This window comes from Sphaeramia orbicularis, chromosome 13, assembly GCF_902148855.1.
Source record: "Sphaeramia orbicularis chromosome 13, fSphaOr1.1, whole genome shotgun sequence".
Lineage (NCBI taxonomy): Eukaryota > Metazoa > Chordata > Actinopteri > Kurtiformes > Apogonidae > Sphaeramia > Sphaeramia orbicularis.
The window spans coordinates 15,307,568-15,332,013 of NC_043969.1; the positions used below are offsets into that span (position 1 = coordinate 15,307,568).

The 24,446-nt window shown below is 38.4% G+C and overlaps 1 protein-coding gene across 6 annotated transcripts in view; it reads right to left on the reverse strand.

Moving 5' to 3' along the window:
- fli1 (Fli-1 proto-oncogene, ETS transcription factor) overlaps nt 1–18,451 on the reverse strand; it is a 36,049-nt gene extending 17,598 nt beyond the window's left edge. Inside the window, exons 1-5 of one of the 6 annotated variants that reach the window (XM_030152659.1) lie at nt 18,232–18,451; nt 16,284–16,395; nt 6,543–6,754; nt 6,101–6,252; nt 4,935–5,138 (exon numbers count right to left, since the gene is read on the reverse strand). In XM_030152659.1, coding sequence (XP_030008519.1) covers nt 4,935–5,138; nt 6,101–6,252; nt 6,543–6,754; nt 16,284–16,349 — 634 coding nt within the window. In that variant the 5' untranslated portion in view covers nt 16,350–16,395; nt 18,232–18,451. Of the gene's footprint in view, nt 1–4,934; nt 5,139–6,100; nt 6,253–6,542; nt 6,755–10,987; nt 11,147–11,248; nt 11,364–11,412; nt 11,850–16,283; nt 16,396–18,231 lie in introns of those variants that run through there. The other 5 variants (XM_030152656.1, XM_030152655.1, XM_030152658.1 and 2 more) reach the window with 5 other exon arrangements.
- Nucleotides 18,452–24,446: the final 5,995 nt, after the last annotated feature.

The window sequence follows — 24,446 nt, forward strand, 5'->3', positions numbered from 1 at the left end:
CTTACCTATGGTTAACTGTAATAGTCAAAGCCTAGCTAAGAGCTGTTAATATGATTCAGATAAATATGGTTGAATAAAATATTACTATGGTGTGGCTATGCAAACCACAGATGCATATTATTTTTATGCAGTTTGTCACTGAATGTTCCACTACATTTTTTGCTTTTTCTCAAGAGGCAAAAGGAGGTGGTAAGGGTTGATGGTGTATATACAAATTACAACGCTTTATCACTAAAGAGCAGAGTTTCCATCCTTACTCTTATAAGTTTTTCAGCAACAGGAGCACTTACAGATAGGTAAAATCTCTGTGGACATTTGAAACATCGCCAAAAGAAGTTTGATAGTAGTGTTCTCACAACTACCCAATACTCTAAATCAAGTTGAATTGATAAAGTGTATTGGCTGTGAAGAATTTCTATTAATGTTCATGGTACACTCCAATAAAAATGATACAGAAATGTAATGAAATACATATTAATTCACATATGTTATATATATCCACTTAGTGTAGAAACATACAATTACGTTTTACTCACTTGAATGGATTGAAATATTATCTGGTTATTATCCACCTCTATGTATGCTAATGTTATACTGCTGTACATAAATTCCTGTAGCGCTAAATGTCTGAACCCTAACAGTCAAGTGAGTAGCCGCAGACTGTTCTGTAATGGAGGCTAACAGCAGACAGCTAACAGTGAAGGGCTTGGAGCCAGGCCGTTGAGCCCCTCTGCTCCAGTGATAATCTGCCAATAGAAAGAACTAATGCAAGGGGAGCTCAATAAAAATGTTGTGAGAGGAGAAGCAGGAGAGAGAGAGAAAGAGAGAGTGCTCTCCAGAACTCCTTTTTCCCTACTCAGCCTTCAAGCCCAGATGTTTATGGTCTGTATAAACTATTGAGGGCTCGAGAATGTCCCCCACTCTGGAGCGAGCAGTAACAGTGCCGTGCAGGAGCCCAGACTTATCACTCTCTCTCTTTCTCTCTCTCTCTCTCTCTCTCTCTCCCTCTGTGTCTTGACTCCCTCACTGTAAATTCATCGAGACGCACAAGCAAAGGCGACAGCTGGGAAACAGAACTATTGCTATTCTCCAACGGCACTCAATCATGACCACCTCGAACCGTTTCCACATACTTCTAAAATAACTGTTGACCCCTGGCTTCTTTTTCTTCTATTTAACACTTGCCTTCTGTAACTGCTTCTCTTGCTCACACACTCTTGCCCTTTTCCTCTGTCAACTACTGTAAAGTCTCTCTGTCGGGGATCTCTTTCTTCCTCCGATTTCTTTTGTTTCGTCAGATCTACAGCAGATATGTTTTCAAGTGTCTGTCATCTTACTTTCCCTGTCTCACTTGTGATTCTCCTTTTTCTTTCCCTCCCCGTCTCTCCTCTTTGCATCTCTGTGTTGGAGGATACAGTCTCCCGTTGTCTGAGGTTTTTTTTTTTGCTGCGCTCCGTTTCCAGCACATGTGGTATCAAACCGACCTACATGGGTGCGATAAAGCAAACAGTCCGTGGTCCCTCCCTGACAGACTAATTTGAACAAATTCTCAAATTGCACCCCAAATTGAAAGCACATTGGGGTGCGGGCGGCCATCACTTATAAAAATCTGGATAAGTGACCAACAATGAGGCCAAAATAATGCATGGGCAACTACCCTTGTTACTGCGAGCAGCTGGGTAGTCAGACAGATGTTAAGATTGTGCCCGCGGTTGCACCAGTGTGGGCGTCTGAATGATATTTCTGCTCATGACGTGGCAGGAATGTTTTGTTATGGTATGGCTGTAGGGAGGGGAAGTATGTCCCTGCCCCTTGCTGAGTGTACGTACAGAGCTTAATGACTGGGAGGAATGTTAATCAGAGGTTCAATAAACAGATCCGCATGCACACATAATGCACACAGATGTGTATGAAATGATTGCAGGTCCGACCTCTGCACCATCCAGTTTTTGGAAGAGAACAGACAGTAATATATGAGCACGAGGAGTCATGAATGGGGCCGGAGGAAGACATCACATGACCTGTAATCACTAATACTTCCCGGGCTTGGCTCAGCCTTTCCCTCCCTCTTTCTTTTTCTATTTTCTGGAAGCTCGGCCTAGCTCCAGCTCTCGTGACTGAAGCCAGAGGTCTATTTTCTGGAAGGGCTTACTCCTCGTCTATGATTGTGTTTGTTTGTGCTGCGGGGGGAGAAGAGAGAACGGCTTTAGTTTCCAAATCATCAGCACTGCAGGGTCTGCATAAAGCCTCAGTGCTCCTCCTTCTCCTTCTCGTTCTTCTTTAGACCTTCATTTGTGTACATGGCTTTTCTTGCCTTCGGGCTCCTAGTGTCAATAACACACACTGCTCGCTTCTCACAGAAACTGCCCCTAAAACAGGTCAGTCGGTCCAGGCGCAGGACGGGAGCATTCATCTTTTTGATTGTCGGGAACTGATCCAAAGCAATTTCAACTGGCAAGTGGAGAGGATTCCCGAGACATCTCTTCTGTCTCCAAAACACACAAAGTCTAAATCAAAAAAAGGGTAGCAATGGGCAGAGTCGCGGTGCAGCACGCCTAAGCCGTGGCTAAGTCCCGCAGCCAGTGGCCATAATGAAAACTGCTCTGCGGAGTGTGCCCAGTGGCGGTCAGACAGATCCACCCGCTGGAGCGCTGCACAATGAGGCTGTTATACTCATGACAAGCATCTCTCTCTGCCCAGACACTGTGCATAGGGAAAACTGTTGACACCCACAAAATACAGTTCCCATTACATCACGCCTAAGCCCATCGCAGTTTTTTAGAAGTAATGTTAAATTTAGTTGAGCCATCAGTCACTCCACCCAGTGTGGTGTCATGATATTTTGCAGCCGCAGCAGACGCAGCTTTTACTGTTTTGAAGAATTCGATAATGGTAAGAAAAACTGCCCTCTGTTTGTTCAACGATCACCATGTGCTTATTTATGTAGTAATCAGCGAACACATATTTTATCTAAACTAGACACCAATGTGTACTCAAAGGTTTAAGACACGCCAGATGTTACATTTAAATATCATTTGCATATTGCCTCAGACAACTGGCTGTTTCCCCTGCCGAAACTTATAAAGCAGGATTGCACTAAGAACCTCTTCAAAGGTAAGGGGCTCAAATTTAGTTGCCTCCATTGCAAATTGCAGATCAACTTTCTTTTCTGTGCTGAACACATAGGCCTAGCGTGATTCCTGAGGCAATGCACCTGGGCTTCATCTTTTTGTGGACCATGTGGAATAAGGCACTGCAAAGTGTAGTGGGGGATGTAGTCGATGGTTATCTCAAGAGGGGAAAGGAACCCTTTAGGTTTCCACAGCTCTGTCTCAGCTCAGTCTGGCTAACCACTGGAATAATGACTTTCCAGTGAAAGAAACGCCATTGTATATTGACTGTAATATGAATGCAGTGTGGTGACACAAAAAGTGTGATGTTGTTTTCCTGGGTTTGGCAGTTGTCCACGCTCACTTCTCCAAGTAAAAAGACTTTCCTTTTTGTTGACAGGGTTTTGATTTTAACTCATAAATACCCAAGCATCCACCGCTTGCCAAAACCATCTACTGATGTAAACTGTTTACATTTACATTTATGCATTTGGCAGACGCTTTTTTTCAAAGCTACTTACAAGTGAAAGATTTACAATTTAGCGCTCTCTCTCTCTCTCTGAATGTTTAATACCTGTTAATCCACTAATCCTATTAATACATGTAAATAATTGGTGTAAAATGCAGTTTATCAAATTTTCATGGTCATCAGATATGACCCATTTGAACGTTCAGAGGCTCTGTAGTCAACGTGGAAACACTGTCATCTTCTACAACATTGATTCACCAGTAAAATCCATTGAGTTTGATAAATGAGAGTGGTTTTACATTCAGTTATGATATCTTTGCTGAAAAAAGTCCCTTTTTCTCAATTTTTCTCTGTTTCTGATATAATAACCCTCAACTTTAATCTGAGCGTTTATAAACATCTATATGATCAGTAAATTAACCCTTTGATGCACGAATTATAAGAACCTTAGTCAAGATATTTTTTCCTGAGTGTTTTTATTCCTCTTTAGGCAAAAAAAAAAACAATGTGATTGATTTTTTGAAAAAAATGACCCTATTTTTTATGTAGTTGCAAAAATGTCTACTCAGCTGGACACCATGGGTTTAATTTTTGAAGCAAAGAAACATGTATTTAAAATGCAACAACAGAAAATGATATGTAAACTATGAAATAAAAACATATTTATTGCAACTAATCTGATGTTTTCTCACATTTTATTATACTGTGATACTAGTTATTACTAACTTCATGGTGGTAATATGCAAAAAAAAAAACATTTTTGTTTAAGAAAACTGTTAATTACAGCCTAATAACAACTACCAATTGATTTACTCTCAAACATGTTACTGCAGATCAGGTTTATCAAGAACAGCAAAGTTACAGTAATTGTGTGAATTGCAGTGTATGAGATGGTGCATAACCGTCCACTGTGTCAACTGATATGGAAGTAAAACAATAAAACCCATGAATATACAAGAGAACAGCTGTAGTATAGCTGTCCACTGTAGTGACTGCTATGCATGAAAGGGTTAAATGCAAGAAAATACCTGATTTTCACTGAAAAATGCAAAATAAAGAACATAATATAACAATAAATTTTAGTAAATCACTTTAAAAAGGTTAAATATAGAGGAAAAAAAAAAAAAAAACATGTGGGAACTGCCACTAAAGTAGCACTGGGTGTTTATGGGTTAACTTCTGTTATTTGTGTATGGATCGATGTCAGTAAAAAATTCAACAAAACCGCTGTCCATTTTCTTTGACTAACATCTTGTATTTTCTGAACATGTTATTTGATTTTACACCTCCATATTAGTGGAGTAGATTTCTCCACTTTTGCCAGTCGTTATAGTTTGTTTTAAGAGAATACTCACTTTCCCTGAGGTAATTGAGATGAGAGAGAAGCACTTCAGCATTGTACATGGTGGTGAGTCGGAGGAAGTCATCCTTGCTCATCTTGCAGAGCTCTTTGCCATCTGTGTTCTGAAACATAGTTGTGTCAATCTCTAAAAGACCATACTCCTTAATGGCCCACTCTAGCCACTGGCGCACATGGTCCTGGGACCACAACGATGGGTCTGAAAAGAAAGATAAAAAAAGAGCGAGAGAGAGAGAGAGGAAGTTTATTGACTGCCCAGCAACTGTTTCTGGACTGACAGATAAGACTGGGTCAAACCTTGACAAGATAAAGGTAAAGGCAGAGTTTTACATTAGCATCTGACTTGGCTCGGAGAAGAAGATTGAGGTCAGTCGACGAACAAAAATAAGCCGCAAATTCCAAATCTCTGTCTGATTTCTTAAACATATTGGTACATATGGTTTAAGTGACATCACCTAAAACAAATAAAAGCACATCATGTTGCACATAAAGAACAGATCTGAAAACCAAACACTAAATTTACCAGTTGAACTTGTAGATCAGTAGACATGTGAAGCTCTGATTACATTAATGGATGAGCGGCCTTTTGAATCAGTTTTGCGCTAACATTTTAACTGCCTTTAAAATGGAAAATTTACTGAGACTCCATTTGATTTTAATTAAATGAATTTCATGTCCTCATTCTCTGGCTGTCTGACCAGAGAGAACGAAATTGGACAACGTAATCATCCTAAATAACTTTTTCTACAGTCTTTAACCCTGAAACTGCATTAGTTACACCCTGAATTGTATAATTTCCCATTGTGTACAATCAAATGGGTGAAACCATTGGATATGTAGGTTTGGCAGAGACACACACATTTCTACCTGCTGGCAATCAGCTGAGCTCCCATGGGTGATGTAAAATACTGGAACAATGCTTTATCCCATGAACCAGTCAAATAAAAAAGGGACCCATAAAACATTTACAGCACTGGCAATATTTTACCAAAATAGAGTAGTAACTCTGCATGAAATTACAACAGGACTAATAAAGAAAACCTTGAACCATTTGCACCTGTAAACACACAAAACGTATTTAATATCATCAATTCCATGTCAGGTGGGATTTGTGTGTTTTTGTTTGTGCATGTATGTGTGTGTGTGTATAGCTAGTCTTACCTGCAGGTACAATGACTCTTCGCTCATTGGTGGTCATGTTAGGAGGAGGGGCGTTCTTCTCATCCATGTAGTTTCCATAGTTCATTTGAGCTGTGTCATTACCCCCCACCAGCTTATTACATTTACCTACACTGCAGTCCACTGGAGACTCCCTGCAACACAAACACACACACAAAAGTAAGTTGGAAAAATATTATCAAGAGATAAATTGGGTGTTGCTGCTTTTTCTGTCCGCTCATTGACTTTGGCAACGATATTTAAGACACACAGTTACTGGGACCAAGAATAATCACGGATTAGAAGCAAAAACAGAGGCTAGTTGTGCTAATAACAGATGATAACTTTTATTGTATCAGCTGTAATGTGCAAAAAAAAAAAAAAAAATGCATTATGACAACAAAGGAGGTGTGATAATTGGTGGTGTCAGTTTTTTGTGTCATACCTGGATCCGTTCATGTGCTCATATTCTCTTTTGACATTGACCCGCACTGGCTGGTTGATCCATTCCTGTTGTGGGGGTAAGGGGTTGATTTTGTGGGTCTGGCCATAGTCTTGTGTGCCAGATGCAGTCATGTCTGTCTTAGGGAGAGGGGCAGCAGCAGCGTAAGGAGGCTCAAATAATGACTGGTCTTCACTCACCACTGATAACGCCTCCTAGAAGTGAAAGAAACCAACATTTAGTCTTTACAATTAATGTGAAATGTAATAATACAACCAGTAAACACTTTAAGATTGTACGCAAACTCAAAAATAACACAAAGTAGATGCATGTATACTCACTACACTGCAAAAATCCAAATCTTACCAAGTGTATTTTTCTCATTTCTAGTCAAAATATCTCATCGCACTTCAAATACGACATAATCACCTAAGGAGTAAGTTTTCAGTGAGGTATGATAACTAATTTTTAGATAATAGATCTTGAAAATCTTATTTCAATAAATCTTACCAAGATAATTTTCACTTGTTCCATTGGCAGATTTTTTTTTTGCTTCATTCAAGATTTTTTTTTTTTTTGCTTAATTCAAGTAAAAATGCCAATGGAACAAGTGGAAATTATGTTGGTACTATTCCCTAATATAAGATTTTCAAGATCTATTGCCATGAAGTAAGTTCTTATATCTCATTGAAAAGTTACTCTTTAGTTAATTATGTCTTATTTTCAGTGCGATGAGATATTTCGACTAAAAATGAGAAAAATACACTTGGTAAGATTTGGATTTTTGCAGTGTAACACAACTGAATGTCATGTCACTCACTCATTTGACGCTACCGAGAAACTTGTGATGTTAGATTTTCAATCTCTTGTGTATTTTTGTTTACAGTAATTATGTGCAGTTATGGGTCATATCGCAGTCTGGCATCCAAAGTCTTTTTTTTTTTTTTTTTTTTGTATATACAGCCCACATTGCATTACGGCAGCTTCCTGTTGATTTTAGGAAAACTTCAATCATGCCCACAGTGGAGAAAGAAAATGTTGGGCTGGTTCTGATGGATTTTGTTATCAGTCATCAGCTGTTTAACTAGTAATGACACAAGAACTCTCACATTTACTATGCAAACTGCAGTACATGATTTCAACTGAGATCCGCAGCAGTGTAATTATTTTTCCGTTGCTGGTGTCATTTTTTTTTTTTTTCTTTTTTTTTTTTTTTCATCTCGTCCTGATGCGTCTGTCTTGTCTGGGCTGTGGGTTTCCCCCTGTCAGCTGAAGACTCAACAGAAGCAGAGGGTTCACCATTACACTGACCCTTCTGCTTTGTCTCAGCTGGAGCAATGTAAGTTTATTAAAGAAAACAAACGCAGCAACTCAGGGCCCAGCCAAGATATTATGTGGTTTCAACATGCTCCACGTGTAACATTTTAGAAGTGCAGCGTGGATTATGTTCTTGATGGGTCACATTTTTGCACACATATGTTTTTAACATGCAGATCACTGCTCAGTGTTTGGATAGAGTCAGGGAGTGTCACCATCCAAGACTAGGAGGGACACATTTTTTTCAGTGCTTTTCATAACCTGTAAGGACACAAATGCACACTTAACTTCATGAGTCTTTGTGATAATTCAACAAACTATAATTATCAAAACATAAAAGCAAGTAATAATAATAGAAAAACAACAATAACAATAAGAATATCAACTGAAATCATTACAGTCATATGTCTCTGTTGAGGATTAGGCTCGGGTCTGATGCACATCTGGATCTCATAGGATCTTATGGCACAGCTTAGACCGAGACGTGTCTAATCCCCAAGGACTGAATTATTTCATTCCAAAATGCCACATATCTGCTTCAGGGGGAAAAATGCTATCTGATATTCATTGATCAATATTTCCAACATGTAGCCGTTTGCATTCTCAAGAATTTGACTTTTATGAAATCAAAATCCTCATGATCTCGCTTTACTTCGGTATCATTCCATTCAAGGACATATCATGCAAGGAGAACGTTTTCTATTAGCTTTTTTTTATGAATGACAAATGTCTGATTTTACAGCAGCTTTTCACTGGCACAACAGAGGACAAGGTCAAGTTACTGATCAAGAGTATTCATGCATTTATTCCATTATTTTCACTTATATTGAAACTATTATAAAAAGTCTTTAGTAAGTGTCTTTGAGGCACTTGTTATGATTTATGCAGTGACAAAATGAAAACTGAAAAAAAAATAGGCAAACATTTTACTTCCCACAGCAAACACAGCTTCTCTTTTTTGATTAAACTGCTGTGTTTAATCTGTACCATATTGTGATTTTGTAATTAATGTATGAAATAGCAGGTGAAGTGTTTTGTTTGATCAATACTGGGATAAAACTTTAATCCTTCCAAAAATGGAATCAATTTACCGGCCAAAATTATAAATGTTCATTAAGTCTGACAGATATAAATGTTTTCATGTGTTTGTAAACATTCTGGACTAAAATGCAAAGTATTAACCACTAAAAGAATTGCTGTATTTACACATTTGCCCACATACACAAACACCTACAGGCCAATAAAACAGTGAATTGGGGATTCTGCAAAATACAACTCTGAAGGTGAAAGGGTGGATAAAGATGTAGCCAGAATTAGAGTTTCTAGTGATTTCATCAGTGGGTCTATCGTGCTCTGAACACTAGTGGCAGGACTTACTATCTGAGCAGAACACACCAGCTAGTCTGTGGATGATAAAGTGTAGAAGAGTGAGCGAATGTCTCATTACAGTCAGATAAGAGCTTAGTTAAGCAATATGACTGTTACACGTTATATTTACAGTGACATATCAGTCTGCACAATTGAAACCATGATTGGCAAGTGGCTTGTGCCTATCAAGATTGCGGAGACTTTGTAAAAATAGCAGCTCACCACTTTCATGAAGGGAAGCTGAAAAGACAACAGATCACTGCCAATATATTGTGTTTTCTTTCCAGTATCTGCAGAGAACACACACATACTGCCAGTAAGAGCTATAGACGGTTACACTCTGTTTCTGTCTATCTCACAATAAACCACAGATAAGTTTTTTAGTTAGTTGTGGGCATGAAGAAGATATATCTGTCCATTAAAGTGTTTTGTTTTGTTTGTGAGCTTTTCAAAAACATGATATTTAACTCTATTTTGGTCATGTCTCTCACTGCAGGACCACAGACAAAAGGGGGAAAAAAAAAAACATCAAATAAATCACATACTACATTATTATAAGCATTGTGTGAGTGTGACACCTGCTGGGAGCCACTTCTGTTCTGTTTACATCAGTCAAGCCTATCTCTCCAAATGCGTCACGACGCGTCTGGAGTAGACTGGATATATGCAATAGCTCCACATCCAGACTACACGTGTGTCTGTTTGGCTTTCACACACAGCCATCTAGCAGGAGCCACCCAGGGGGGGCATTCCTGTCTTTTGTTTAAGAAGGAAGAGGAAACCTGTCAGGAAAAGATTGTGTAGAACAGGAAACTCTCATGGTTAGAGAGCCCTTCCTTTCTTTTAGAGGCTATGAATGCAGTGCGCACTCAGTCATTTATACCCAAGGATTTAATTATGATTACATTCTTGTCACAACTTCTTGCTTTGTTAGAAACATCCCTATACTCTTTGCAGCATGGTATTCATCCTCAACACACAGCAAAACAATCAAGAGTGAACGACGGGGATTTAAGAGACTATATATGCAGCCTCACATTTTTGTCTGGCCAAGGTTTACACTCTTCCAAAACTCACACCACACCCAGCCGCCACAAACCCGCTACTTTAAATTTCCTAAAAGAAAACAACTCGCATTACTTTTTAGCAACAATAAGAGTAAATACAGATGCAGCATTCTTCAGAGCTCCCACTTGTTAAGTGCAGGACACAGACAGACAGTACCGCAGCAGGCTGATCTAATAGGGACTTGCCATTCAACATCTGGTGGCTGCAGCCATAATGCATCTGGAATTTGACTGTCGGGGGCCAGTAGCCAATGTTAATGTAGACCAGCACTCTTGACTACCAACATACCATTTCAAAATAGTTGGGTAACTATATAAGAAGCAAAGCCAATGTATCATTGTGAAGCGTTGTGGTTTGAAGTGTTGCAAAGTGTGCAGTTACCGCATGAAGTTACCAAATGACAGCTTTCCTTACACTTTGAAAAAAAAAAAAAAAAAAAAAAAAACTCTCTCCGTCAGCGGAAGAGCAGTTGAAACAATCAACATCAACAACAAATGAGATGTCATTTCTTTTGTAAATACCAAAACAAGATTTTTTTTTTGACCACGACAGGATCAGCGGACCGAGCCGGGCGATGCGCCACACCGCTATTGCGCAGCTCGACACATCGTATCCAGCGGCACATCCACTCAGGGATATTGCTCAATCCAGCTGCCCAGACTAAAACCAAACCGTTGAACTCGTGGATTACTTACACCTAAAAAGAAAGCAAAGTCTACCACATGTTGCCTGAAACAAATAAGCCAGTCCTTTTGTGCCTCTCCAGACGTGCGTAATTGTGCGCTTGATCCACAAAGTCCAAAACGTGACTCCGATTTAGCCTTGAATCCACAACCGTAGCGTATCCTCTCAAACCGGGTAGTTTACAGCAAAAAAAAAAAAAAAAAAAAAAAAAAAAAAAGAAAGCGGATACTTTGAAAGAAAAAAGGGGAAAAAAAAGATGTAAATCTGGTTACCGCTCTCAGACTCAGAGAAAAAAGCCGCTCATCTCCGTCAGATTGGAGGTCCCAGCTCACAGACCGACACAGAGGGGCATTTCAACCCATTGCTTAAAAAAAGGAGGCGCAACTCCGAAAAAGCTGTCTCCCACAAACTCATACACCCCGCTCTCCACCCTTACCTTAATAGTTCCGTCCATTTTGCGCAATTTTCAGCGGACCCCGACAATATCCCAAACATGACACGCTCCTGAATTAATTCCAACCCCCGGTATGTGGCGGAGAGAAAGAGACACTTTTACCGGATTGGGTTTTTTCTTTCCTCTAAATTTGGGAAGTGAAGTCACCGCTGTTGAGAAGGAAGCTGTGTGTCACCGAAAGCCCTGCCTTCAAAAAAGCAGGATACTGTCCCAGAGAGATAAGCAGGGAAAACAATTGAGTGTTCGCTCCGCTGTTATGTTTTTCTCCTCGGAAATATTTACAGGATGGCTGCCTGCGTTGTGCACTGCCATAGCTGTATAGTCCGCTTCAGAATAGTGTTTTGCTTTCCCAGTAATGTCACAGATGGTGTGGAAGAGTTTACTATTGGTCCGAGTTATGCGTTATTTCTGCATACTTTTAACATAAGCTTTCCACTTTTGTCACAGGACACTAAAAGCCTCTTTAAGGCGCGTAAATACTCACGCCTACGCCTCAGACTTACATATGGCCATACCTCCATCCTTTTTTTTTTTTTTTTAATTCAAAACCAGCCTATTCTCTCATATTTCATTGTCATATTGATCCATTACTTTATTTACCTTCCAATGTGGACAAACTTTCAAAAATGCACTTATGGAGTTTTGAATCAAAAAGAGGAAAAGACTTGAATACCTATGTCTTTTTTTGTTACAGCTCTCTAAGCCACTGTGAAGTTTTCCTGAGACACCATTAATAAAATCCAAGCATTCAGTTCTTAACCGCACTATAGTCTGAGGGTCTGCTCTACACGTGTGCGTCTGCTGTTCAACACAAGCCTGAATGGATGAAACGCACCCATTATAAAGCACATACTAGAAAAGATGGGGATGTTTCCTTATTGTTGTTGTATCCTTATTTTTATTTTATTGAATGGTTTCTAGCCTGAGGAAAAAACACTTAACCCCCCCCCCCCCCCCCCTCACCACCACCACCCCCCACCCACCCACACTATGTAGTTTTTTTCGTCTACCCTATGAAATTACCCTCATCAATTCAGGTATAATTTTAGCCCAGATGCTGGACCTGACCAGACGCTGCAAAAAAAAAAAAAAGTCATTTTGCTCATATTTATTAGCACCACAATCCATACTAACACAGATTTAATAATTCCACTTCAGCCCAGAATGCAATTTGTGATTTATATGTATTTTTTTCCAGTCAAACTAAATCACTTTGATAAAGCAAATGCACATCAATCCATTCACATGAGAAAAAAAAAGCAACTTTTTTTTTTAGTGATTACAAATCTGCGTTGTAAAACTCTTAAATATGCAGAATAGTGATGGATATTTTTTGCAGTGTGGTATTCTGCCTTGGGGAGCGGCCTCTTGAGTGGCCAAACAGAGACTGCGCTGCAGCGACTGACAGCAGGGCCGGCCTGTCTGCTCTCAACTTGGGGGTCTGGTCGAACTGAGGGCCCCCACCCTTGGGACCACCACATCTGGATCCTGCTATGGGTCAAGGCTTCTCCTGCCTGAGGCCAGTTCAGACTCGTGTAATTAAGGGAGACACCTTGTTTAACTCTTCAGTGACTGGTTTGGTTCTCTTTTTGTTTTTCTATACATTCCAGCGTCTGAGGTTTTCTTATACTCTTTTATTGTAGGCAGAGCGGTGATGAAGTGGTGAATTAAAGAGGTGCTTGAGCTGTGAACTGGAGTTGGTGTTCTGTGACCGATAATAGAAACACATGTAAAAATATGTTACAATCTCCTGTCATGTCAGCTTTTTACAGTGTTGTGCTTATTTTGATTTATGCTTTTTTTTTTCTAACTCAGAGGCTTAATTTTCTAATACTACATATTTTCCAAACCAGCCAGTCCTTATCTGTATTAAAGCACTTTATCATTCACCTATCACAGTCGTAAAGGTTATTAAGAAGGCCGCGGGGGGGTCCAGGACCTACCAAGACCATAATGAATACAGTGGTAACAAACATTTTGGAAGGCCAATAAACAGATGCAAGTTGGTTTACACAGTGAACCACAGAACATCTGGCTTGACGCTGGAACTAGACAGCCAGACATTTCTTCCTTACACCACGAGCCAGTAGCTCCTCTGTGTCTCCACTGGGGCAACAGGCCAGAGGTGGGCGGACACTGTGCTGAGTTTATGTTCAGTAAGCTTTCAATTGTTAGACCCACCCTTCTCTTCTTTAGATTATATGATGCACAAATAACTAACTTATCTCCTGCCAGTAGTAATATTTAGTAAATGAGGAATTTAGGTGCAGGAAAAAAGCTGCCACTGTTTTAATTCCTCAACTTTCAGCATTTTTCATCTGTCCTTTTCTTTCGTTTGTGTGTCTTTACATAACTTCTCAATGCACTGTTATGCACGTGTACTAAAATCAGATCTGTTTTTCATTTTTAAGTTACATTTTTGACAGTGCAACCTATGAATTGATAGTTTAGTGCACTTTTTGCCCACTGACTTGCACATATAGGACCTCATTGGATTCTTCCTACGAGTCCTGTTCAGTAAGCTTTCAATTGTTAGACCCACCCTTCTCTTCTTTAGATTATATGATGGACTAATAACTAACTTATCTTCTGCCAATAGTAATATTTAGTAAATGAGGAATTTAGGTGCAAGAAAAAAAGCTGCCACTGTTTTAATTCCTCAACTTTCAGCATTTTTCATCTGTCCTTTTCTTTCGTTTTTGTGTCTTTACATAACTTCTCAATGCACTGCTATGCACTTGTATTAAAATCAGATCTGTTTTTCATTTTTAAGTTACATTTTTGACAGTGCAACCTATGAATTGATTGTTCTGTGCACTTTTTGCCCACTGACTTGCACATATAGGACCTCATTGGATTCTTCCTACAAGTCCTGTTCAGTAAGCTTTCAACTGTTAGACCCACCCTTCTCTTCTTTAGATTATATGATAACTAACTTATCTCCTGCCAATAGCAATATTTAGTAAATGAGGAATTTAGCTGCCAAAAAGCTGGAAAAAAAGCTGCCACTGTTTTATTTCCTCAACTTTCAGCATTTTTCATCTGTCCTTTTTCTGTCTTTCTTGTGTCTTTACATAACTTCTTAATGCACTGCTATGCACTTGTATTAAAATCAGATATGTTTTTCATTTTTAAGTTCCATTTTTGACAGTGCAACCTATAAATGGATTGTTTTGTGCACTCTTTGCCCACTTACTTGCATATATGGGACCTCATTGGATCCTAAAATGCTACTGAGCGTTGTGAGAATGCTTTTGCCACTGTATTCCCAGTCTGCATGAACTGGCTATAGTTGCTGTTTATTAAACTGCAGACTTGTATTCAGATCATTCCTTCTCTCGGGCTTATAGACAGGCCGAGTCAAAATAGTGAGGGCAAAAAGTGGAGTCTGCTGCACATATAGCAAGAACTGTCTGGCCCCTTCGCTCTAGGCCATAATTAATTTGAGATTTATTTTTATTGGAGAGTTCCAGTCTCGCTTGGCCTTAACCAAACAAAACCAAATGCTGGGGCCGTAGATTCGCTTCAATGAGGAATATTTCTTTTAAATTCTGTATTGAGGCGTGCCACATTTTGACCAATATCTCCCTGAATGTAAGTGGGTGGGTTTGCAGAACTTGCATGCAAAGAATACACAGTAACCTTGAAACCAGGCAGAAAAAAATAATATTTTTGGAGCCAGAACGAACTGAACAAAACAAAGTTGCATTTCCACAGAAAATCAAAAGCTTTGTAAGAATCCACAGAGATGCAAGAACTGTGAAAAAAAAAAATAGAGAGAGAGAGAGAGACTGTTCGAGCCTTATTAACTTGTTTCTCCCTCTCATATTTAGGGAGCAGAAGGAGTCATTTCAAAGTATATTTTCTAGTAAAACATTACAACAAATCAGCAATTGTCCTGAACCCTGAAAGCTGGTTTTCCCTGCAGTGGCACAAACGTAGTGGCTGCATGAAAAGACCCCTTATTCTAAAGTCTTAAAAACATTAGGTTACCTTTGGAAAATACCTTGATTATGAAGATATTACCATAGCTCCCCTCTGCACAATGACTTATTTTAATGAAGAAGCATAAACAGTCACCCTACAGCAGATTATTATTCTGATAGATATGAGTGGACATGAGCCACGCAGCCGTCCAACACATTGACACCACTGTGCGTAAAAGGACACTTTGAACTTGACATTGTGTGGACAGCATCCAGCCATAAGCTCTACGGTTTTATATTGAAAACAAAAAAATTTAATGGTTGCAGCGCCTCAGTTGTAGCAGTTGCAGGTAGTCACGCTGCGCCATATGTGATGCAGTATTTAAATGTTAAAACCAGATGTGCGCTGTTTGCTTTATTTACATTCTCTGGAGAGATAGAGGGAGAAAGAGAGAGAGACACAGAGAGAGAGAAAGAGAAGGGGGGGGGGGGTTCATGACGTCAAACACGATAAAACTGTAACAGCAACATTTTAGGGCTGAAGACAAAAATAGTCAAATCGGTTGTGACACCACAGAAAACCACATATGCGCAAGTGCAGAACAAACATGTGCGCAATGTTACTAAAAAAAAAACAACGCACGGTCACATGTGTGAAGCTACAGGTGTCAAACTCCACATAAAATAGCAAAATTATATTATTATGTTGAAGAAGTGTGAATATACCTTCTTATATATAAAAATGCACATAAAATAGTCATTTAAAAAAAAAAAAATTAAATAAAATGAGCATCGAACAGTAGTGTCATTAATCAGACTGGAACGGCCTGGCACACATGATGGGGTGTTGTTATTTAGTTTAACAATGGTATTTCAAGCTAAAGTCATGAAAAATGAAAGGACTGAGGTTTGTCCTTTCAACATTACCTGATCGAAGAGACGGTGGTGTCTTACCTTGACGTAAGACGACGTGTCAGGGACAGTTTGAAACATGTCTACTTGACAGACAGGCCCAAGGGTGTTCAGTATCCAATGGGCCCTGAAAGAAGAGGATGGGAAAACACATTATTATTATTATTATTATTATTATTATTATTATTATTATTATTATTATTGCCTTTTCGATTTGAACCAGTTGCTGTTGCATTTTCCTGCCTCTAAAAGTGACATTCTGTGGCCAGTTCCTGCAAATATTATAGAAAATGCTCCTCCTTGTTGCCTTCAAGTCCGTAGGCTTCTTGACATGGCAGCTATGTGCACCACAGCAAACACTCAGAGAGCACTGTGGGTTTTTTGAACTTCCACACAGGGCACGCAGGGGTTACCACTTCCACCAAAATAAAAGGAAAGGCAAATCTGGCTAATGGTCCCCTGCGTTTCTGACCGGACACATATAGAGGCTTAATTCATTCATTTATCTTAACCATATGAGGTTTATTCTAGGGGTAAATTTGAATCATTTGTCCTCACACTACAAACACCAACAGATGGAAACTGCACCACTAACTCACTGGTAACATGGATGAATTGGGCCTGTTTCGAGTGGCCCAATAAGAAATGGGCAGCGAGAAGACTAAGAGGGCCCCATCCCCAACCCCCATCACGTTTTCCCCTAAAGCTTACCACATATTGAAACACTTTTCGCTTTAATAAGTGCAGCTTACAAAGTCTAGGGTGAAAGGGCAGTTGGAGGACGGTGTCTTTAGCCCTTCCCTCCATGCGCAATTATTAGGAAGGCAATGGTACGTACCGTCACACAATGCACTTCTAAACACCGTGTCATACGTTACATGAATGTGAGTGGCACATTTAAGTTGAACATAGTTTAACAAGACCTGCGGGACATTATTCTTTCTCCTGTTCGGTAGCATTCATGACATGAACTGACAGGATAATATATACATCACCTAATCGTGACCCCTTTTCCTGGATATTGCGCATAATTAGTGGTGCGTTCAGATGCGCTATCCGGGCCTGAAGTCAACTTATTAAAGGGGAAATCATGAAAAAAAAAAACACCAAAATAATAATTAAACGGAAATAGAGACAGATCAGTGCGGTCAGAGTAATTCCACCACAATTTCACGTTTCTGCCTAAGTGTTTTTACGCACTGAATTCCTCCAGGCTGCTCCATGATAAATTAGCCAAGGACGGGGCTTATATATTATATATATTAAGAACGTGGCACAGTTTAAATACGAGGGGACCAGTGCGTTTTTTTTTTGTTTTTTTTTTCTCTCAGTTCCTGCAGGCAAACGCAGGGCTCGCCTCATAAAGTTCCCCAAATGCATCCAATTTCTAAGCGGTAAAAAGAGCATAGGATACCGCATCTGCAGCCAATTAGGCGGAGGAGGACTGGTGAATAACGGCGTGAACCTTCCTCCGAGACAGCCCAGTGGGCCGGGACCCCTCTAGTGTTACATTTTAAGCATCTTACCTTGCGGTTATCCATCATAAGAGAGAGCCAACTGATTTCAACTAATACGCATTCCGTTTTTTTTTTCTCCCCTTTACCAATCCTATTGACCAAAAAACACTTCAAGTGAAACCGAAAAAGGAAAAGTTAAGTGTACAAAAAAAGTCATGTAACGCATACTTTAAAGCAGGTAAAACTCCGAGGAGGGAATGCATGAATAAACCCTGCTGTTTTTAGTTTACGATCACAGTCCGAAACATTCTCCATATTCTGTTATGATCGATTAAAGCGCAATGCGTAATTTTACGCACCGAGTTTCGACTTCATTCATAGAAAAAATAAATAACACACGTGGAGCTGATTTATGGTATTGCATGCACACCTACATTTCTGACTTTGGACTTTGCAGAAAAACAGCTCTTGTTGTTGTTTTTTTTCTTTCTCTCCCCCTCACTCACCTGTCGTTACCGAGTCGAGTTCGGTTTGATCGCTTTCGATTTAACGACCCCCCTTTCCTCAAATTGTTAATAATTAGTTCCGTCCAGGCAAAGCCGTTTTCCGATGATGTTGATGAGGATGATGAGGATGACAGTGAGTTATTTTTGAAGGAGCGAAAAAGGAGCGCCGGGTGTATGAATGGAAATGTTACTGAGATGGAAGAGCCGCGACCAATGAGCAGCGAGAGAAAACCTCCCCTCGCCTTTTGCCTTGTGAGGCCACTGAACCATGAAATAAGGGAAAAGCAGAAAGAGAAAGAGCGTCATAAATCAGCTTTATAAAGTGTTTAGTGAAGGAAGGTGTCGATAAAACGTAGAGCATATTTTTTTTATAGCTTGTGAGCTGCAGATAGTCGACGATCTGTGTGTGTTTGTACATAATATAATTCATACTGAGCAGCTGGGATGTGCGTAAAGTGGGAAAAAAAAACGCGCAAACATCTATGCAAAAACATTTTTTCTGTCTCTTGAGAAAGTGCCAACGTTTATTCTCTCACCTGCTGACTTCTCATTTAATTCAGGTTACTTTAACCCTTTCATGCATGAATTATGAGAACCTTAATCAATTTTTTTTTTTCCTGAGTGTTTTTATTCCTCTTTAGGCATGGAAAAAAAAACAAAAAAAACAAAAAAAAAAAAACAATGTGATTAATTTTTTTTTTTTTTTTTTTTTAATCAACCTGTTTTTCATGGAGTTACAAAAATGTCTACTCAGCTACACCATGAATTTTATTCTTGAAGCAAAGAAACATGTATTTAAAACCCAATATCATAAAGTGATATGAAAACAGTGAAATGAAACCATGTTTAATGCAGCTAATCTGATGTTTTCTCACATTTTAACATATTCTGATACTAGTTATTACTCACTTCTTCATGGAGATAATATGCAAAAAAATAAATATTAACAGCTGATTTCCACTCAAGAACCAATCAAGAACAGCAAAGTTACAATAATGGTATGAATTACAGTTTATGAGATGATGCATAAGTGTCCACTGTGTTGGTTGATATGGAACTAAAACAACAAAACCCATGAATATACAAGAGTAAAGCTGTAGAGTAACAGTCCACTGTAGTGACCACTATGCATGAAAGGGTTAAAACATTTAATATGACATGCTTTAGTAGAAACGCACATAAAAACAATCTGGAAATTAATAAAATCATTCTGACTTTCACACCTTAACACTGCAAAATAAACCGATTTAAGTAAACTCCATATATTGGTTGTTATTGCTATTAACTCAGAGGTTAATACTCTTAATAATCATTCCAGCAGCTGCACATATAAGTGAGTTTTTATGCAAATATGTGCGCATGTTCTTGTCTGTCCTCACAGTGACAGTTCCCGCAGGAATAAAACTGCAACGCGAGTTCCTTTGCAGCGGGGTTGTCTTTTCCTGCCCGGTTGACCCCACTCACTTCACTAACTTCATTTCCTTCGCATTGCCCTCATCTTATAGACCAAGAGTCCCCCAAAGGATGTGGGGCAATTCACAGTGAGGAAAAGTCGCCCAACCATAGCACTTTATAGCCTCATCAAGGTCGCTTTTTCACACAGGGAGCAAAGTGAAAAGTCCCCTGCAACTTTTTTTTTTTTTTTTTCATTGAGTTGCCTGTAAAACATCCCAAAAGATGAGTATGTGAGACCTCAGAGACCTGTCCAGTATAAGCTGCAGACCTTTTGAATGTTCTGTTGACACAATGGGATATGAATTAACTCTACAAGATGGTGATTCTTATTCTTTTTCAGTGTATAGGGGTCATCTGGTAAAAAGGTTGCCTTTCATCACCGGCTAGACCTTCTGTTTGTTGCCCCATTTCCTAATGCAATGATTAAGAACAACAACATTGATAATAGTGTTCCCAGCACAAAACAATGGGCGGAAATCCCAACATCCGTTTTACTGAAAAATGGCATTCATGTGCCTGCTGTGTTGCCTTCCTCAGGATACAGTAGAAGAAGTTTTCTAACACATTTGAACGGCAACTATTAAAGTCTTTGAGACAACTATTAAAGTCTCAAAAAAAAAAACAAAAAGAAAAGAAAAAGAAGAGAAAAATCTCTTAATTACAAAAGCAAAGAAGGAAAATCTCGACGGGACTACAACTTTGTCACATTTCAGTGCACTTTTTTGGTTTAGTGTGTTCTGAAACATCTATTTTTTGATGTAAAAGTTGTATCAGGAGACAGAGTGACCATCTGTGTGTGACGAATTTAACCCATGAAGACCCAGTGATACTTTTATGGCAGTTCTAAATAGTTTTTCCCTCTACATTTAGCTTTCCTTGAGTGATTTATCACCATTTATTATGACATTATCCTCTGTGTTTGGCTTGAGAGTCTGGTTTCGACTGGCTCGGTGTGTGCAGTGTTATGAGATAAGTTTTGTTATGATTTGGCGCTATATAAATAAAATTTGATTGATAGATTGATTGATATTTTGGTTTTTTTTCAGTGAACATCAGGTATTTTCCTAGATTTAATTCACTGATCATGTGGATCGTGTGAACCTTAAGTGATTTATTACCATTTATTCTAATATTATCCTCTGTATTTTCAGTATAAATCATGTATTTTTCCATATTTAATTCACTGATTATGTAGATGTTCATTAAAGCTCAGATGAAAGTTGAAGGTTATTATATCAAGAACAGAGAAAACTAAAGAAAAAGTCTCTTTTTCAGCAAAATATATCAATAACTGAACGTAAACCAAGTGTGTTCATCCACTAACATTGATCAAACTCCATGGGTTTTACTGGTGAATCAATGTTGTAGAAGATGATGGTGTTTCCATGTTCACTATGAAGCCTCTGAACGTCCAAATGGGTCATATCTGATGACCATGAAAACATGACAAACTGCATTTTACACCAATTATTTACATGTATTGATAGAATTAGTGGATCAAAAGATATTAATCAGTTACATTTTGGTCGCCGGTGGCTGATATAAAAGTTGTATCAGGTGACAGAGTGACCATCTATGTGTGACATATTGAACCCATAAAGACCCAGTGCTATTTTTATGGCAGTTCTAAACAATTTTTTCCTCTATATTTAGCTTTTCTTAAGTGATTTATTGCCATTTATTATGACATTATCCTCTGTATCTTGTTTTTTTTCCAGTTAACATCAGTTATTTTTCAAGATTTAATTCACTGATCTTGTGGATGTTCATTAAAGATCAGATTAAGCTTGAGGGTTATATCAAAAGCAGAGAAAACTGAAGAAAAAGTGACTTTTTCAGCAAAATATATCATTAACTGAACATAAACCAAGTGTCTTCATCCACTGTCATTGATCCAACTCCATGGGTTTTACTAGTGAATCAATGTTGTAGAAGATGATGGTGTTTCCATGTTCACTACAGAGCCTTTGAATGTCTAAATGGGTCATATCTGATGACCATGAAAACATGACAAACTGCATTTTACACCAATTATTTACATGTATTGATAGGATTAGTGGATCAACAAGTATTATTAAACAGTTACATTTTGGTCGTCACTGGCTGATGTAAAAGTTGTATCAGGTGACATAGTGACCATCTGTGTGTGACATATTTAACCCATAAAGACCCAATGATACTTTTATGGCAGTTCTAAACAACTTTTTCCCCTATATTTAGCTTTTCTTAAGTGATTTATCACCATTTATTATGACATTATCCTCTGTATTTTGCTTTTTTTCAGTAAACATCAGGTATTTTCCTATATTTAATTCACTGATCATGTGGATGTTCATAAAAACTCAGATTAAAGTTGAGGGTTATTATATCAAAAACAGAGAAAACTGAAGAAAAAGTGACTTTTTCAAGCAAAATATATAGTGTCTCCATCCACTGTCATTGATCCAACTCCATGGGTTTTACTGGTGAATCAATGTTGTAGAAGATGATGTTTCCATGTTCACTATGGAGCCTCTGAACATCCAAATGGGTCATATCTGATGACCATGAAAACATGAAAAACTGTATTTTACACCAATTATTTACATGTATTGATAGAATTAGTGGATCAGCAAGTACTAAACAGTTACATCAGTGGATAGTTTTGGTCGTCGGTGGCTGTTTGGGTCTTTATGGGTTAACATTTGCAGTAAAATTGTACCACTTGTATAAATTCAACAGTTTCCAAACTGAAGATTCATTGACCTATCTCTCTCTTGTGTCTGTTCTGTCTTTGCCGAATGTGAAAAACACACACAAAAAAAAGGTTATTTCATCAGGCTTTTCATCTTGTAGCACATCTTTGCGGCTGCAGAGATTATGGCTTTGGTATAAGGGGCTCAGAACAAGATATAGATTACAGTCTTATGGCTTTTCAGTATTTTCTTTCATCACTATTTGACACATACTTGCTTTAAAACTCCAAATATCCCCTTGTGGAGCAGTAAGCCACAGTGAGGCCAGACAAGCTGCCATCTACATAATGCAGTCCACTGCCAGTCTGTCCTCACTGGTATGTTAACAGTTCAGAGCTTCTTCTCTTGGGATTCCACCAAAAACACTTGTATTTGAGATGATGTGGGCAACCTACAGACATCTTTGATTACATCGCCTGGAGTAAATGAAGCTCCTTACTCTGAACTGTAATGACTTATTTATTTAGTTGAAGGGGGCTACCGAGAGATGATCTGGAGATGGAGATCGAGCCCATTCCACTCCTTTTTTTTTGCTCCTCGGGGACAGAGAAAATGGCAGTGTGGCACCAGGGAAGGCAGGGCAGAATATCAACTCTTTTCACGCAAGGTTCCAGCCAGATCATGACAAGACAGATCTGGACGTAAGCACTGAGTTTGGGTTTGAAATGTTGACATCTTTAAACTGTAATAACGAAAAATACAGTCGCGGAGAAAAAAAAAATATCAGACCAACCCTTGTTTTGTTCAGTTTCTTGTTCATTTTAATGTCTGGTACAACTAAAGGTGCATTTGTTTGGACAAATATAATGATAACAACAAAAATAGCTGATTAAGAGTTTAATTTCAGAGCTCATATCTATCCATTTTCCTTGTTTTCTTGATAATAACCAAAATCACTTCAGTTCTTACATCAATATCTATTTCATTGTACTGACAAAAACAGTGCTTTTAGGCATTCCATGTTTTCTTTTCTGTCTGTTTTGGTCACATGATACACACAGGGGTTAGTACTTGATTGCACAACCATTGTTTCGATGACTTTTGACTTTGGTCTAATAATTTTTTCTGTGACTATATATCATGTTTGATCAAGAAACAGGAGCTGTCTGTGCTCATTTTCTAGCTTTATGAATCCTATACTGTATAGCAAACATACAACACATATAACCCATAAAGAACATTTTTTTGGCGACTTCAAAATATGTTTTTTTCTATGTTTAACATTTCCTAAGTGATTTATCACCATTTATTATAATAGCACCGTCTGCATTTTGTATTTTCCAGTGAAAAGCAGGTATTTTCCTATATTTAATTTACTGCCAATTACCATATCAAAGCAGTAAAAACCATAGGCAAAATGGCTTTTTTAGCAAAATATATCACTAACTGAACAGAAAAATAAGCATCTACAGCCACTGTTTATTGCGTTTCATTGGTGAATCTTTGCTGCATAACATGACAGTATTTCATATTCACTACGGAGCCTCTGAACATCCAAATGAACATCCAGTGAAAAGTTTGGAAAAAGCATTTTATCTGTATTATTTACATACATTGATAGGATTAGTGGTTTGAAAGCTATTTAACAAATTTCATGCATAGTGGTCACTACAGTGGACAGTTATTCAAAGGTGTTATTCTCTTCTATATTTATGGATTTTGTTGGTTTATTTCCATATCAGCCAACACAGTGGACACTTCCGCATCATCCCATACACTGTAATTCACACCATTACTGTAAATTTGCTGTTCTAGATAAACCTGATCTGCAGAAACATGTTTGAGTGTAAAAAAATTTGTAATTGTTATTAGACTGTAATTAACTGTTTTTTTTTTGTTTTTTTTTAAACAAAAAGGTTGGGTTTTTTTTGGCAAATTATCTCCATCCAGGTATGTTAAAATGTGAGAAAACATCAGATTAGCAGTATCAATGTTTTTATTTCATAGTTTTTATGCAGTATACAGGGTGGGGAAGCAAAATTTACAATGAACATTTAGTTGTTTTTTCTCAGCAGGCACTACATC